This window comes from Haemaphysalis longicornis, unplaced genomic scaffold, assembly GCF_048455015.1.
Source record: "Haemaphysalis longicornis isolate Haplotype H1 unplaced genomic scaffold, Haemaphysalis longicornis Haplotype H1 scaffold_2, whole genome shotgun sequence".
Taxonomy (NCBI): Eukaryota; Metazoa; Arthropoda; class Arachnida; order Ixodida; family Ixodidae; genus Haemaphysalis; species Haemaphysalis longicornis.
Genome location: NW_027526295.1, coordinates 100,397,612 through 100,415,184, shown reverse-complemented (window position 1 = coordinate 100,415,184; position 17,573 = coordinate 100,397,612). Strand labels below are relative to the sequence as shown.

The 17,573-nt window shown below is 46.3% G+C and overlaps 1 protein-coding gene across 1 annotated transcript; it reads right to left on the bottom strand.

Annotated features, from left to right (window-relative positions):
• On the bottom strand, positions 1-16,659 carry LOC144169059 (uncharacterized). The gene is made up of 6 exons (XM_077698056.1): positions 16,510-16,659; positions 10,853-11,013; positions 9,682-9,848; positions 6,128-6,210; positions 2,774-2,860; positions 1-203 (listed from the first exon to the last, which is right to left on the bottom strand). Exons 2-6 carry the CDS (start codon positions 10,973-10,975, stop codon positions 67-69), a joined length of 597 nt encoding a protein of 198 aa, XP_077554182.1. The 5' UTR covers positions 10,976-11,013; positions 16,510-16,659; the 3' UTR covers positions 1-66.
• Between the last annotated feature and the right edge of the window lie 914 nt (positions 16,660-17,573).

Here is a 17,573-nt window from a genome sequence, read left to right as displayed (position 1 = left end):
TCTTGCGATTCATTGCTTTATTAAGCGAATAAATTGTGTAAAGAAGATGTAACGTATTCTTCGCCCTCATTTAGCCATCTTCTTAGCGCAGAATTCTTCCTCATACGCGCGAATCTTCGTGGGACCGCATATCAGGTCGTATATAAAGAAGCAAATGCTGCTCACTTCGTGAATTTTTTCCAGGATAATCCACATCTCGCAACCTGTATGGGGATACAAAAAAGCAGATGTACTTCTAAATATTTCGCACTAAGGTGAACGATGTGGACAAAGAAGTCCACTGAAACGTTAACTTTTTTTCTACGACCACTGTGTCAAGTTTATGATGCTGTAGTGACTAAGATGTAAATGATACCAACAGGAGTCAGGTAACAAGTACTTGTCGCTGCAAATCCTAAATCCTAATCAGCTCAACCATGTAACGGCAAAGCCCTTATGTATTTTTGCGTTTTAAGCGCGGTAGGAAAATTTCGTGATCAGTACCGCCCAGAATTTTTCATCCGCCTGTAGTCTAGCCTTTGAGGCGCTGAATATGATTTCTGAGTTGCAAGAAACACGCTCATTTGCACCTTACTTGGCAGCTTTATTATCATTATTGGTGATCCTAACAGATTTTTAAAACATGCTTTAAACTTCACAACACCTAAACAATTTAGCCCTTTGACTAAGTCAGCCGCCGACATCGACGGCTAAAAGTGTTATCGTATTTTCAGTGGCTCTGTCAATTTCCACCTTTATTATGCTGAGAGTTTATAACCATAACAAATACGGACGCGTCAATACGCACTGAAATGTTTTCACAGTCCAAATATACATACATGTCAAAACAAGTATAGTGCGCAAGATCAGCACTGCGAGGCTTCGCTAACGTTGTTTAGAAATGCGCACTGGAACCGCACTCGAAAGGTTATCCTTCCGTGAAGTAATTGTAGTGCCAAATGAAAAATAAAAAGAGAAGCTTCGAATCTAAATTTTGAAGTAGCCAAACAGTTGATCATGTAAATGTGTCAAATCGGAAACAAAAACTAGCCGCCAAAAAGCTTGTTGGAGTTGCGTTGCTTCTTTGTAATTTATTTAAAAATGATTGCTTCTTGTTGCCAAGGAATCCACATGGACGCGCTCTTAACCAGTGCGGAAAGCCAAACGAAAGCTTATGTCAGTCCTCTTTGCAGGTTTGGAAACATGCATACCACATCGCTCATAATTCATAATTGAATCGGGTGGTTTATTTGAAATATTTCTGCTGCCTGAATTTGGGTAAAACACAAAACGGACATGAAATGCAAGCTCAGTATGCAAAATATATGACCGCAGAGATGCTGCTTAAAGGTATAAGAGTTATTCGCGTTGGGAAAGGAGAAGTAAAGCCTTGGTGTCGAGTGGATGTAACGTATCTTCCATTGGTGGCAGTGAGACCACAACGATGATCGAAGGCGAGTTGGCCTTTTTTTTCCCGACACACAATTCTAAGAACCAGGTCCAACCCTTCGACGTGCTACATTTTACGCACTTGTCGCTCATCCCTATCCCCCTCGGGAGAGCAGCTGTGGCGCCTCCTTCAAACTGAATAGCTCCGCAACCGAGCCCTCCTTTCTCACATTTACCCACCCACCTACCCCTCTCGCCTCTGCCCACATTGTGGCGCTGAATCCACAGTGCAACGCCACATGTGGGCCTGCCCCTCTGACCCCCACACCGCCATAACCTCCCCTGACCATTCGGCGGTGGCCCTGGGTCGCTCGGATGAAGACGCCGAGCGTTCAATGGTCACCCGAGGACAAGCGGTGGTGGCGGCCCCTAGGCCAGTGGTGTCAATAAGATTTTTTATCTCTCTCTCTCTCTCGAACTAGCGGGAAGGCTGACACAGTTGGGCCAATGTACGTTTGTGTGCTGTTTAAAAATAAAGAATTCGCTTTCGTAGCCATATTTCGTCGCTCTAACTGTGTTGGCCAGACGAAAACATAACGAAGTTTTGGCACCGAGTTCTCCTTCATAAGCTTGCCGAAGCACAAATGTTCTCGTAGTAACTCTGTTAGCCAAGGATCAATCACAGTTTGCTTTTTGTCATATAGATGAGAAGCTTTATTAAACAGGGCCACGTTAGCGACATAAATTTTATGTTTTGAGACTTGTACTGTGCCAGAAGCTTTGGCTGAAGTGGTAAATGTCCGGGCACCTTTGTAGTTATTTCTGTTAACTACGCAAGGAAAAGCAGTAGTTAATTTTCCGAAGAAATTACCTGATTTGAATACCCGTGTCTTAGGCGAGCTTCTAAAAACGTTGAGGATGCAGGCAACATGATATTGTCCAGTCGCTGCATTTTGTTGGAACATATGGCTCGGTGATACTTTATGTACCCGTGTCGGGTTTTAGTGGCAGTAGCGTTCAGATTCACAGCAGCTAAACATGAACCACGTCTCGCGGTAGAGCACTTATGCCTAAACTAGGCTTGAAATACTGCAAGTACAGCAAACGCAGCTCATCTGGTAATCGGCTAAACTAGCAGCTTATTTACTGAAATAAGGTTGATCAGAGCAACCTGACGGGCTAGTTGGTCTCATATGACGGAAATAAAATTGCGCTAAAAAGGACACGACCAACAGAAACAGGAAACACCACACAGTCTGCGCTGTGTGCGCTGTGTGGTGTGCCTTCATTCTGTTTGTCCTTGTCATTTTTAGCGCAATTTCATTTCCATTATTTACTGAGCCAGGAATACGTAGTTGAGAAGCGTTCGGTGAGAGTTTCGCTGCTCGATGGCGCACACACTCACCGTTAGACCGATGCGGCACACGCAATATGTCACAGTTCATGTACTCCGATACGGCGATGGGATAGTGTACTGATAGGAGTTTTTCCTCTGCAAGGAAAAGCGATACAGGACAATAGAGTGGGCTGCGCAGGCGTATACTACGATTGTATTACTTCAGGGAAAGTGGTAGATTTGGTATGAGATATGGTCTGCCAGAGTCAACTGAACTACCACTAATGGCACGCTTGTTGACAAATCTGTCAGGGAGACTTGCCGAAATATACTTCCTGTTACGTCAGTACAACTGGGCAGGAGATTGTTGAAAAAGACATTGCTTCCAGTAATAATGCGGGCCCCAATCTTAAACGTACATATTTAGTGCACTCTTAGCAATTTCTACTTGTCGATCCCAGCGCATGTGCGTGAATTTGTGGGTTAGCCAAAATAAAGTTGGTTATGCTATCTATGGAGGTTACAGGGATACCTGGAAGATACAGGACAAATTCCAGCTACAATGTTTGGCTTCCGAAAAAAAATTGGAATGCAGGACGTTATGGTGCAGCTCCACGAGTTGGTAGTCAAGCAAGCCACGAAGAACGGACCAAGAGCCATCCTAGCCTTAGACCTCAAAGGAGCGTTCGACAACGTGACGCACGCCAGCGTGTTGCGAAACCTCAACAAGACGGGGTGCGGGCGCAGAACATTCAAGTACATTCAAGACTTCCTCACGGACAGGACTGCGACAATAGCCATCGGCGGGACGAAATCAGACCCCATAACACTCGGGGAAAGAGGCACGCCTCAAGGGTATGTGATTTCACCCTTGCTTTTCAACCTGGCCCTCTTACCCGTACCAGGGCAATTAGATCAGATCGAAGGAATAGACCACGCCTTCTACGCAGATGACATTACGGTATGGACAAGAAGAGCCGGATCTGAAGGGTGGATGGAGGAAACACAACAAACAGCCATAAGTCCGAGCTCATGCTCCTCCCACCGGGTGTCAACAACAAGACAAGATGCAGTATCACTGTCCAAATCGATGGAGTTGAAGTCAAGCCAACCCAACAGTGTCGTATACTGGTATTGATGCTACGCAACGACGGAAAAGCAGACGCAGCGATCGCTAAGGTCCGAACAACGACCGAGCAAGTGCTGGGTATGCTCCGGAGAGTAGCCAACCGCAACCGTGGCATCAAGGAAGACGACGCCATCCGTCTAGTACGGGACTTAGTCATCTCGCGGATTACCTATTCAGCACCGTACCTGCAGATGACGAGGACACAGTGAGAGGCACTAAACGTACTAATATGAAAGGCAATGAAACAGGCTCTTGGACTCCCCATATACTCATCAACAAAGTGCTTGTATCAGATGGGGGTCGACAACACCGTCGACGAACTTGTGGAGGCCCACCTTTCTAATCACAGAGTACGGCTTAGTCAGACCGAGCACGGAAGACAGGTACTCCAGAAGTTGGGGTGGACACTTGAACCCTCACTAAAGACAAGTAAACTGCTAGAAAAATGGCGGGAAGCGCTCACATCGAAGCCTCTGCCCAGAAACATGGCACCAGGAGTAGACGACGACAGACGAAAAGCCAGGACAACAGCTCTAGCGCGAAGATCGGGGGGAAACTCCCGCGTCCTCTACGCAGACGCTTCCCTCCAGAAGGGCAGCGACCGGGCTGCAGCGGTTGTGACAACAAGAGACCGACTGGTCGTCTCGGCTTCGACGAGGACCAGGGAATCCACGACTGCGGAAGAAGTGGCCATAGCCTTGGCGCTCGTTCAACCCGGCGTCGAGGTTGTGGTGACGGATAGCAAGAAGACATATAGCAGCTACCGAAGGGGCTCCATCTCCTCCTCGGCACTAGCAATCGTAAACAAGAAAGAGCCACCGGGACAAGCCGTCGAGCTCGTGTGGACCCCGGCTCACTCCTCACTAGTTGGCAACACCATCGCTGACTACCACGCCCGAGAGATGACACGCCGGGCACACGAGGAGTCAAGTGGAGGGGAGGACGACCCGATCGCGGTCACGAGCTACACAGATATCACACAGATGTAGAGAGAGGATCGGTGTACACTACCAGAGACTCACTGTTCACTAACACGAAAAGTACAAACAATACTACGAATAATGCAGGCAGGTTCATTACTACATCCAACAATGCTACATAAAATGTTTCCAAATCGGTATGATGATACATGCCCATTCTGCAAACAAGAAAAAGGCAATCTGCGTCACGTCATTGCAGAGTGCACGTCCCTCAAGACCCCCATCCCACAGATTCCACCCCCATCCCCACCCACCTCACTTACCTCACCCAACCCTTCACCCAAAGAGCGATGGGAGATCTTGCGGTCCAGCCCTACCGTGCCGACCCACATAGCCCTCGTGGCTCGGGGCCTGGAGGTGCTGGAAGCATACGGGCCCCGAGAATAGGGGACCGCCTCATCGCCCGCCTTGATGGTGACTCTCTATGGGCTCAAATAAAGTTCAACAACCCAACCAACCAACCTATCAAACGAAAAAAAGTATGCAGTAAAATGTGCTTTATCCCGCACAAGTCGTTCGACCTCCCTATTCTAATTAAATTGATTCATTTGCATGCGAGGTGAGCTAGAAATGTTGCGGTTCACTGTGGCGGGTTTTAATCCACAACGTTGGATGGGTGACCAGACAGAGTGGCAGACGGTCGATGGCAATTTATCTAAGAAAATACGTGCAAATGGTGGGTCGCAGTTCAACAAGATCAGCATTATATTTATTTCAGAGCAGTTAGTAGAGGAAATTTTCTTTCCACTGAAAGGACGGATGGACTGACTGACAGAAGTATGCAAGTATGTATGTTGTGTGTGTGTGTATGTATGTATGTATGTATGTATGTATGTATGTATGTATGTATGTATGTATGTATGGATGTATGGATGAATGGATGGATGGATGGAGGGATGAATGAATGGATGGATGTTTTAGATAAACAATTAAAACGAACATTATTCTAAAATATTTTGTAGGAGAGAAGGCTACGTCGTTCCTCCAGGCACTCCTGTTTAGCGCGCTGTTTGGCTACTCGGTCACGGAAATAACCTAAGTTACCCGCCAGCAATACGGCAAGCGATAGCAAGGAGTTCACAGTGGTCCGGAAGTTATTTAAAAGCACCTGCTGATACATTCCTGTAGGTTTAGGCTTTCATTTGTTTTTGGTATAAAACACAGAAAAAATACCCCGAAAAAAGGCTGCACCGGAAGACTTACTTCAATTATAAATGTGAAAATAAGCAATGCTTCACATCTAACATTCTAACTTTCAACCCGTGTGTTACCAAAGCCACCATGGATAAACTTTCGCCCCCACTGGTGGTTTACCTTTTCCCAGTGATGCTACCAAAACATTGGGCACCGTGTAGCCCTCAGTAATGTCAGGTGTCATGTACACAGTTCTGTTGAGACTGAAAAAGGAGAAAAGAGCGGCAATGTAGAGCTGGTATAAAATATATAATGAATCCACAAGCATTCCGTACTCCGCGAGCAAGAAAGTCGAGAGCGAGAGCTGCGTCTAATTTACCAAACGCTTGCGAGATACCCGGCACTGAGTTTTCATCATAACCAAAATCCCACGTGACCAAGCGGAATCAGGGCGAAGAAAGTACTACGCTGGTGCTCTACAAGAGGCCCCAACACCGTGTATGAAAGTCACAACATTACCTTACTTTCTATTTCTATACAAAGCAAACTTTCTTCTTCACTACTCGTAGCTGGCCCTAATTATTGCGTAGCTTTCCACTAGCGCCGTTGCCATAACCAAGGTGCGACACTAAAACACCGAAATATAAATTCTGAATTGATTCGTTCAGTCGTTGTGAAATGAACAGTGTCAATATTCCTCTTGCCGCTTGCAGCTTAAATGAAAATTTTTAAAGATCGGTGCATTCATGCATTGTGCTGATGTTTTTATTTTCCTGGTTAGTTGTCAGTATCAAGACTAACTGCCTTTATCAATGGTGTACGAGGCAAGCATACGAACCAGTGCGACTGCAGCTTGATGATTCGAACAAAGCTTTGAGAGGTTGTTGTGTAGTTTGGATGTTGTTAAGAACTGCGTATTGCCCCTTCTGACTTGAGGAGAGAAATTAGCTCCTTGCGTTGCTGTAAATCCTCCAGACTTCTGGCCTGCGAAACACGCCGGCATCATCTTGCCTTACCTAGATTGAAACTTGACATAGTCGGTCCTAGCATAGCTTTTGGCCACAACATGCTGAACACGCCGGTTCTCGTCCAGTCCTCGCATGGTATGGCAAACATGGCCTAGTGTTTGCGCGTTCACACTGATCCCTACTGGACCTGGCAGGTCCACATTAAGACTATGTACGACCAAAGATCTGGAGCACTCACTGGAGCCCGGTGACAAACTCAGCGGCTGCGCAGCTAAGGCACTTCTAAGCCCGGCTGCAACTTTTGGCGTGCAATGTCGCCATTACGTCCACTGGCCCGAACGCCCGGGAGCCCAATGAGGCGCCCCACTGAGGTATACGACAGATTCTCTTTGATGAAACCGTTGTCCGATGGAGGCGAAAAGCAAATACGCCCGAGTGTAGGAGATTTAGGAGCAAGAATCTCAGGTGGTCAAAATTAATCCGGAGCCCTGCACTACGGCGCGCCTCATCGCCTGCGTTGCGTCGGCGCGTTAAACCCTACAATCAATCACCAATCTTCCACCAATCTTTGATGGAACCCCGCCAAAGTGTGTCTAAAGCAATAACTCTCTGTCTTAGATTTGATATGAAAAATTTGTCTTACTGCGGGTGCATCACATTTTGTTGCAAACGTAGTGAAAAATCCCGGGCACCTCCACTAACGTGAAACCTGAGGAGGAGCGAAACATGCAGTGTAAAAGTGTATTCTTGGCACCTTGGCGTTTTGCCAACGGAGATAATACCGTTGGGGGTAGAGACATACAGCTTTGCTGTAAAAGTATCTTGTCTTTGTAGCACGAAGCTCCGTAGTGCGAGACGTAAACGAGTGTCTCGGCGTTTTTTTAGTACGTGTTACGTCCAGCGCGAGTCGCAAACGAGTTTCCCGGTGCTTTGTTACCATGACTACGTGAGGCGACGATTAGGACGACGATTTCGACGATGACGGCGACAGGAGACGCCAAGCTTCAGCCCCTAATGGGCTTCGCCCTGAATAATCGAAATTTGGTTGGCAACGCGCCTGTGTAGATTATTAAGGAACCAGCTCGCAGTTAAACGTAGTGAAACGTTCTCAGAGAAAAGCTATTTGTTCAAAAGTGGTTTCCGGATCAGCTTTAATAGAAAAGTTTGTTGTAAGAATTGGACCTCCGGCATGCTGAGTCTATCACAGGCACTCTGCTCCTAAAATACCTACTCACCAAAACAGAGAAAGAATTAAAAGTCCATGGATGCGTTTTAAACGTTTGTGTTACGGGGAACACGCGAAAAGCCTCTCCTCTTTTTCGGCAGCAACTTGGCATTCCACTCCAAAGACTGCGTGGGCTGTGAGCCACGCTTCGAAGAATGCGAAGTTATAAGGCGATACAAGGATGTGTGCACGAGGGAGATTTTTGAAGCGTACGCGATCCTCAAAAAAGGCAAAGAGTGCGCCAGTTCACCGTCTGTGTCTCTATAGAGCACCGACATCGCGTACCTTGACAGGACTCCAGGGGTGATTTTTAGTGCCCTTGCACTGCCTCGGCCGTCGGCTTGTTTTCATTTGTGTATATAGAAAGCGATTGCGCATGCCTAGTGTCAACTTCCTTGCTACGCGTGTTGCGCTTGGTTTTTTGGCTGTGTTTATGGTTGTTTCTTGGTTGTTTAAATTTGTTCTGTGCCCTAGATTATCGCACATGCGTAGAACACATTTTCGTTCATATTGTGTTTTTTACTCAACTAAAAAATCAGTTGCTACTCTGCGCCCTGTGGTCTCGTCGTCTACTTTTGTGTCCTCGTTTTATGCGCGGCTTTTATTTTCATGTTACATTCGAATTCCATCCTCTGAGTGCTTGTACATACATAATCTTCACTGTGATTCAACGGTAGGTGTCGTCGTCACTGGAGAATCCGGTCGAGTCGGAATGCGATAACTTTGGATGGGTATGCTGAGGTAGCAGCCAGTGGGAACTACTGAATGGGCAGGTATCTTCTGACGGCAGCGTGCTTCAACATTTTGCCGTCCCCTGAGAGAGTCTATGAGAATTGGTGAGCGTGTTTTAATGCACCAAAGCTACAACTGGTCTATGTGGGGCGCCGTGGTATATGGATCCAGATTTATATGGACCAACTGAGGATCACTAACGTGCGCCGAAATCTCGATGGGAGTTTTCCCTGTTGCCCTCCATCTTGAAAGAGGCCATTGCGGCCGCTATTGAACCCGCGTCCTTGGGCTGAGAAGCAAAACGCCTTAGCAAATGAGCCATTGTGACGGGGCATATGAAATGTGTTCGTGGGCCTGTCCACGTTGTAACCAATCGGATGAGATTTATGGGCAGACATATTCACGTCTCAGGCAATGGAATTATTTAACAGTACTACATTCAGAACACGAGACGCCCACGTGAGATTTTAGCAAACGGTCCGTGCACGGCTATCGCTTTAAAAACCCGGCCCTGAAGACTTTTTCCGCACCTCCTTTAGGGCACTTTCAAATACCACTCAAAATGGTGTCAGTCACGCGGAGGGGGCCCAGATGCGAAGCCTTCAAGCGTCGTGATCCCATACTATTTCAGTTTCAAGAGCACTGTGATTTCGCACGTCCTGCAAGTTTCTGCAAGTTTTGCATGTTCTGGCCCGTAGCCAAGGTTAGCCGAGGTAGAGTGTAAGTGCCAGCTTCTTTATTTGGACAACTTAAGTTGACACTGGGTAAGGCGCATGGTTTAAACGTGCGGACAAACATGCGTTACTCACAATTTTTCTTGAGAGTTATCCCAGTAACGCATTTTGGTAGTTGCTATTTGTCTCTCGTGGTCCCACTCCTCCACTCGTCCGTGGACGCAGCGGCCAGTCAAGTCGTAGACGGGATCGTGCTCAAACGAGCGCTGGTAGATGACATACGTCCAGTGTTGAAGGAAGGCCTAAAACAGTTTGGGATTGAGCAGGGCAAGAGTAGAATACCGCTACCATGACATTTGCAAAAACATTATTAAATAGCGCCCATATTTAAAAGTTGAGATGAGGGAACACCAGTGTAAAAAAACATGAAAAAGGTCTCTGTTGCAGGTTTTGTGTATTTGGGCATCTAGGAACGGAACAAATTGAGCGTTCAGTAGATTGTAGCGACTGTGCATGAACCATGTGGAGTTACTAATGCGAGAGGGCAAGTTCCTATGTTGGGCAACTATTCCGCGTCTATACAGAAACATTGGCCGAAAGGGTTGGTGCACAAAGTGAAAGACTGTGGGAGAGAATCAAAACTTGTTTATAATGAAAACTTGTACCAGAAAAACTTATCTGAAAAAGGTCACTGAGCTGAGATAAAGTGGTCAACTTTTGCGATGAGTGAGATTTGAACCATGATCCTGGAGCCTCTGGGTTCGCTTCCAACACAGACTAAAGTTTACTCATTGAATTCTTATATCTATTACGTTAGTTTTGTTCCATAAGCTCCGGCCAACATTTTGGTTACCTTTTTTTCCGACCGCGGATTTTCTCAACAAAACCGTAGAATGTTTTGTCAAAAATTAGGCTACAGTTGAGCAACTATCTGGGAGCTCTAAAAACTCCTCATGAAGATGGCCGATTGCAGCTCTACAACATCTGAGTGACTATTTTATATTAACCAGGATAGAAGTACTTCCTAAAGCCACATTTTCTTTCCAGCTGCGAGAAATTGACGTCGCTAACAACTTGTGTCTTATGTGTTTACGTTTTCCTGCCTCACCCACAGTACACAAAAGCCGGTGGACTTGGTTTTCACTAAATGTTAGACGCATGAATATAGCTTTTTCATGGGTCGCATTCACCAAAGAGCAAGTTCATCAGAAATTTATCTGGCGTGTACGTCAGCAAGCAATAATTTGTACAGCAAACTTGTATACATACAACAAAGAAAGCTTGTCATCAGGCACGAATGAGTTACCTTCCAGGCGTCCTGAAACGGGGTCAAGTAAGGCTTTCTCTCTGGTAGATCCGCATTCGCTATGGGCAGTGTGCAGGCGATGACAATGATGGCACACGGAATCATGCTCTTATGTACGTTCATAGTGGCTCTCGATCAAAATCCACTTCTGTTTACAGGACCTGAGAACATAAAAAATGGGAGCTGTTTAATATTTACTTAAAACGTGCGGCACTTTTTGCATACAAATGAAATTTAGACAATGACTAGAAGGGGAAGATTTTCTTAACGTTCTCCACAAGCGCCGGTGTATCGCCACTTCTCGAAGGGTATTTATGGTGCAAAGGAATTATAGACAGAAGCTCAATAAAACCTTTTCACGACGTTTGAAAGTTTTCAAGTAGTTTGCCGTTACTTTGGTCCTGTCCTCGTAAAGGCACAGCGTTTGGCGATACTAATGCATGTAAAAACACCGCCAGTGCAAAGTACTCACAGGATTAAATTCATACCGTCGAAAACGTTCCAACACCCCTAGTCTAGTGATAAAGATGGATGAAACACGACGCTTTCTTCCGCTGCAAACCTAGTCGCATCAAAGTTCAGTCTGGTAAGGGATTCGATCGTTTTTGAGGCAATTGACGTGCCTTTGGGGAAACCTATTCTTCAAGTTGGCGTTCCTGCAGTGCGTTTTGGGGGCAACGATTTGGATTATGGACATTGACTTTAGACTTTGAAGTCAGTGGGTTTCAACCAGCGAAAGCTTCACGTTTAGTATTTCCAATGCACCCCAGATTTGCCCCACTTCCCAATCCCACCTTCGAGCAGTGCAGGGCTTTCTTGGCCAGCCCAGCCGAACTCAGCTCAATCCAGCTTAATTTGATGACCGAGCTAGGACAGCCAGTCGAAGTCAAGGCGTCAAGACTAGGGATGTCTTTCACGGGGCGAGGCCCATGCCATCAGCCTCTGAAAGATTTATTCTGTCTCTCTCAACTACCTTTCCCTTCACACACGATTATCATCATCGTCAAATAAAGTTGGCTTTTCTGCAGCACGTTTTGTGTTGGAACAGTCGGCCCCTGCGAGGAAAAGCTTCGCTTTACATTTGGTAGCAGTGCAACGCTAATGCATTCTTCTCGACAAATGGCCACCGGTTTAATCTGTGGAACCCCGTGAAAGCTATTTATAAAGCAAATAGCATTGAGGTAGCAAGAATGTCGGCAGCTGCTTGTTGACGGCATGAAAAGTTTGTCTAACTCAAAGACCATCTAGTCATAATGAGAGGGTTAGGAAGCAAGTGCAACGTGTTTTAAATCGACTACTTTGTGTTCTCATTGATGGTGTCTGTGAAGCGAAAACGTCCTGCAGGACAGCCAAGTTCCTCTTACGATGATGAAAACGTTCCCATGACCGGAATTAAACCTGAGTCCCTCGAGTTATGAAGCCGGCGTCTATACGATTGCTTCATTTAGGCATGGCCGAAACTCAACTGAGACGACAACCAAAGAACCCGCAACGAGGCAGCTCTGCGTGAAACCATGGTCGTCGCCAGACGGAGGGGTGCATGATGTGCAATGCTGGCGTCGCTCACATCTTGTTGATTAGTCGTATCTCTGGTTGAAGTAGCCGGTTAGATGAGTATACGTTAGCGATACCGTGATTTAATAGCATGGATATTACGGTAGCCCTTGAGGTGCCCCGATGTCATGCGTTTCACAAGAAACCACCTTCAGCAGCCTTGACCACAAAATGACCACATACGCATTACATAGAGTACCTAAGTAGGGACTGCTCGATGATGAAATCGAATAAACACAGCTGTTTGTGAGGTAATACGAAAATTTATTTTAATGGCTCTAGCAGCGCAGGAAAGGAGCGGTTGGAGGTCGATGGGAGAGGCCTTTGTTATTGTCATGAAGTGAAAAAGAAAATGACGACGATGACGAAGACGCGAAGGTGCAATCTACGGGGTATGTTCTAAACACCCCGAGGCCACCATCTTCATCAGCGTTTTCCCGGGAAGTTTACCCCCCCCCCTCACGAGCCGGCCAATCAAAAGCTGCCAGTGACAGTGGCGGGCGGCAGAAGGGAATCCCGAAGAAAAGAACACCTAGAGAGTAGAGAGGCGGTGAAGTGTGAAGAGAGACCGGGATGCGCGGCGGTCGGGCGACCAGACTCGTGCCGTGCCACAAAAAGTCCTTCATAGGCGGAACCTCCAGAACTTCTCCTCCGCGAGGAAGTCGTCTCGCCGTGCAGTGGTGGAGGACAGCGACGCCCAAGACAGCTGCGTTTGCTACTTGGCAACGTGAGCTGGGAGCGCGCTTGACCATTACGGGCACGACACTCCAACTGGACATGTCAACGCTTCTTCTGACCTGTATCGCTAAACACCACTTACTGTGACATATTGCTTCATTTTCCGACTTCGACTATTTCCAGTTAGCGCACTCTTTACTGCTACCTATACAGACTTTGTCGCCGTTACCCATTGTGTGTGATATCCCCATTGTGTTTACCTTATTGTGTGTATATTGTTTGGATTTCAAGCATGATAAACAACTACTCTCGTTTACAATTTCTTTTTGTAATTATTATTGTCCCCGAACTTGACAGTTACGCCGCGAACCTGAGTAGGCTGATGATAATGAAATGGCATTTATACCAATAACTATGGAATATGACATCGTTGAAATGTCCACCAAGGCTTGTCCCAGTGGCACGAATTCGTGTGGTCCAGATTTCAATGACTCTGACACATAAGTACTATATAATTTGGGCGATGGCATGGGTTACGTTGGATTCTGGTGCAACGGAAGATTGCGGCTTATTGGCATAGAACTGCGATTTCAGGGAACCCCTCAAGAAAACGTCTAGTGGGGTCAAATCTCATGACCTTGGCGGCCGATTCACGTCACCTCTGCGAGAAAAAACCATACCCTGAAATCGTTCATCTGTCCTCTGCGTCCATATCGCTCAATATGGGCCCAAAGAAATCAGTAATTTTTTTTTCTGAAGCACTTGCCGTTGACGGTAATGGCCTCAGCAACGTCGTTTTCAAAAAGTACGCACGAATGGGCCCGCCGGCCCAAAATTCACACCCCGCATAACTCTTTGTGGATGCACTGCCACCTAGTGAGTCTTGTGTGGGTTGGCGTCACCCATGTGCGGCAGTTGTGCTGGTTAACATTACCATTCATCCAAACATGAGCCTCGAAGCTAAAGATAAATTTTCGGCCAAAATGTGGTCCTCTTTTAAACGCTCCTAAGCCCAGTCAGCGAACAAACGGCTTTGTTTATGGTCATCAACTTTGAGCTCCTGCGTCAGTTGGATCTTGTACGTGTGCAGGCCGAAGTCGCGAAGCAAAATTTATTAGGTTGAGGCCTGGCAAATGTCGAGTTCTTGAGCACGAGGAGGAATTTGACTGCTTCTTGTTCTTATTCACACTGTTATGGACCGCGGCGATGTCCTCGGCCTATCTGGCAATCCTTTGACTTTAGACTTTGAAGTCAGAGGGTTCTGGTGCTAGGAAGCGTTGGGGACAACGGCGTCTAAAGGAAAACCGGTATTTTTTTTCTGGAGGATAGATTGCCACGAACCGGTAATCTCGAATTTTGTCACTAAACTTGGGAGAGACAACTTTGAAGGAACACCGAGTGTGCCGTAAAATGGGCGCAACGCGCGCAATGTTTGCACTAAGAAACTGTCATTTTCATTATAAGGTTTTATGATTTGACATGCCGCTCAATTGTGTAACTTGCACATGATGATTTAGCATCAGTGAAAAATAAATAACCGATTAGACAGACGCCACACAGACGACATGGTCGTTACAGGTTGCCAACATCGGCTCGCCCTCATTGAAAAGCTGTTGTGATGCACCAGGAAAAAGCTATTTTTCGAGGCTATCATCCACAGCGTTTCTTGGACGAATCCTCGCCCAATCCACCTTATACTCCGCGTAACTAGTAGGCAATGAAATATACAAGAGCCGCTCTGATTCTGAGTTAGCAAACATGTATGTTTTAAACTTTGCACTTAATTGTGTATCCATAGATCTGTGGGAGATCTGTCGCAAGGTGTGCACATGCATCAAGGTCCCTTTCTCAAAAAAGTATCCTCCAGGATATCTCGTAATCGGTGGCATTCTGCCTAACGTCTAAAATTTTGTGTTTCATTTGAATGTCTTCCCAAAAATTATGGCCGTTTCATTCAACGTGAAAACTGTCGGAAGTGGAGATCAGTGATTCGCCATAGGGGCTATGGCCCCGGTATGAGCTCATTGCTACCACCGTTCACTCTCTCCGCCTCCCTGTCTCAGTCATCTCTCTCGGGAAGTTGAACAGACTTTTGTTCAATGCAATACAATTTTCCCGCTTTCGAAGTGCTCGCGCGCCCTCTGCCTAGAACAGCAGGAGCGCTAGTTGTTTTCTTTTTGCGCTTGCTTTCATCTCACACATGCTGGAGCCTAGCTGCGCCATTCTGAACGCGTCGTTGTTTTTTCTTCCGCGGTCACTTTTTTTCGCTTACTATCGAAAAAACCATCCCAACGGGCATTCTTAACTAAAGAATCGTGGGGGCTACCGGTGAAATACACATCTTTTGCCTCGCATGTACCTGCACTTTTCTCTGAGCTAACAAACGGGAACAGGTATGACAGTGCCAGCGTGTCCAGGAATTTTTAACGGTTCTGCTTATATAAACTTCTTGTTCAAGTATAATCTTATCTCTTGGCCGGAAGGCTGATTGGAGGAACAAGCCGGCGTCTTTTTGAAGCGCCTGTTTGAATGCGTGGCGCCATGAGGCTGTGTTTGGGTCCCTTACGCCGCGTGACTGCGGTGAGTAGGAAGCGTGACAGCGGACGAAATACGCCGACAAGCCGCGCCCCTTATGCGCTCCGCACTTAATAAATCACGTGTGGCGCTAGTATACCCGAACATGTACGCTAAAAGATACAAATGCGATTTTACGAGAAACGTGAGTGACAGTTCGAGGAAATGTTTTGTTCGCAAGTCAGCCTGGCTACTAATGCAAGTGTTTATAAGACAATTTACCACTCACAAACTGTCATGCACACAGCAGCTTAAGAGCAGGAAGAATGATGTCAAATCCCCTGCAGTGGACACTTTTACACAAGGTGAGAATTTCCCGCATGACTGTAGATTTGTCACAGCGTATCGTCACAGCCACCACCATAAACGTAACGTCCCCAAAGTCAGAGGTACTTTCTCCTACTTCAGTGCAAACAATGAGCGGCTTGAAAATTCTGTCTGTTTGCAAAGGGTTTTCAGTTACGTGAAAAAAGGCGGTAAAGTCATTACTGAAGTCCTAATGCTTATTGCAGACAGTGGGTGATGACTAATTAGTGGACATAAAAAATACCACATTGCAGCTGCAGATGACCCACAGGGCGCTACACCATCGTGACTCTCGTGAACAGGTTGTTGCAGGCACGCGTTTTGGCGTAATGATGTATATTAAGAAATTAACTAGCGAACCGGGTAGGCGAAATAGTATTGAACAGGCATGCATTCGGTTGGCGCGGAAGCGACATTCAAGATGTATCATTTCTAGTTTTGATCACCATTAGGTAAACATAATATAATACTATGTCGCAAGTAAGAGAGGATAAGTACGTTACTTCTGGAATAATTGTGATAATAGACATTGGTGGTGGACTCACCGGTTTTTCACGCTCTGGGAGGGTTCTTTTCAGATGCGGCTATCGCCTTTGCGGGTTCTGGTGCTAGGAAGCGTTGGGGACAACGGCGTCTCAAGGAAAACCGGTGTTTTTTTTTCTGGAGGATAGATTTCCACGAGCCGCGTATTACTGTTGGATTGGTGCCGCGTCTTCCTGGATGACTTTTTCCTCAACCCTCCACTTCCATTCTCTTGGTAAGAATTCTGTGTTTCCAAGAGTATGGATAACACCAAGATAGTCGCGTGGTTGTCAGAAAATAAAGAAATATTCAATACTTTTCTCGAACCCCATATGGTTTTTCGTTTTCTTGAAGAATACGCTAATTTGCGCACACTCAACTGCATAATTTACAAAAAAACACGATTTCATTTCGTGTGGGTAAGGGCAATTGCAAGAAAACTGCCTGGATCATAGACGTAAGGTGGCTATTGCGCTAAGTACCAATAAATTACGACACCTTAGGATGGGGGGGAGGAGGGGGCACATACATAAACAAGCCATCGACACAGCACTTCTACTCGCAACATAGTACCGAGGAAACGCGTCGAAATCCAGAAAAGTATTCGAACGACTCAAGTCTTCTTCCGTTCTTTAAAGGTGAAAGGCACGCGATGTTTATGACTAACTTTTAAACGTGACATTGTACGTACGCCCCTTTCTTCGCTTTCGTTTTTTTGCGTGTTTGGCGCAAATTACTTTGCCGAGATTCGTTTTGCTGCATCAACCAGGGTCTCCTTCTTCGCTTTCGTTTCTTAGTCCCTACGGCGCTAATCACGCCAGCAAACAGGCTTCCTAAAAGCCGGGCACAGCTTCCCTAGAATCAGGGTTATACGCCTCTCGTGTGCCCCTATTCTACCTACGTGTTCTCATGCTCACAGGTCGCGTCACACGCACACGCTACAACCTTTGTATTTCTTAAGCAAAATGGAGATACGAGCTAGTTGGTGAACATTGTTACTCCTAATTCACAGTTTCAAGATTTTGGGGGAGCAGGTATACCAGTTCCTCAAAGAAGGAGCAATTAGAACTTTTGTCCCTAAGGGGTG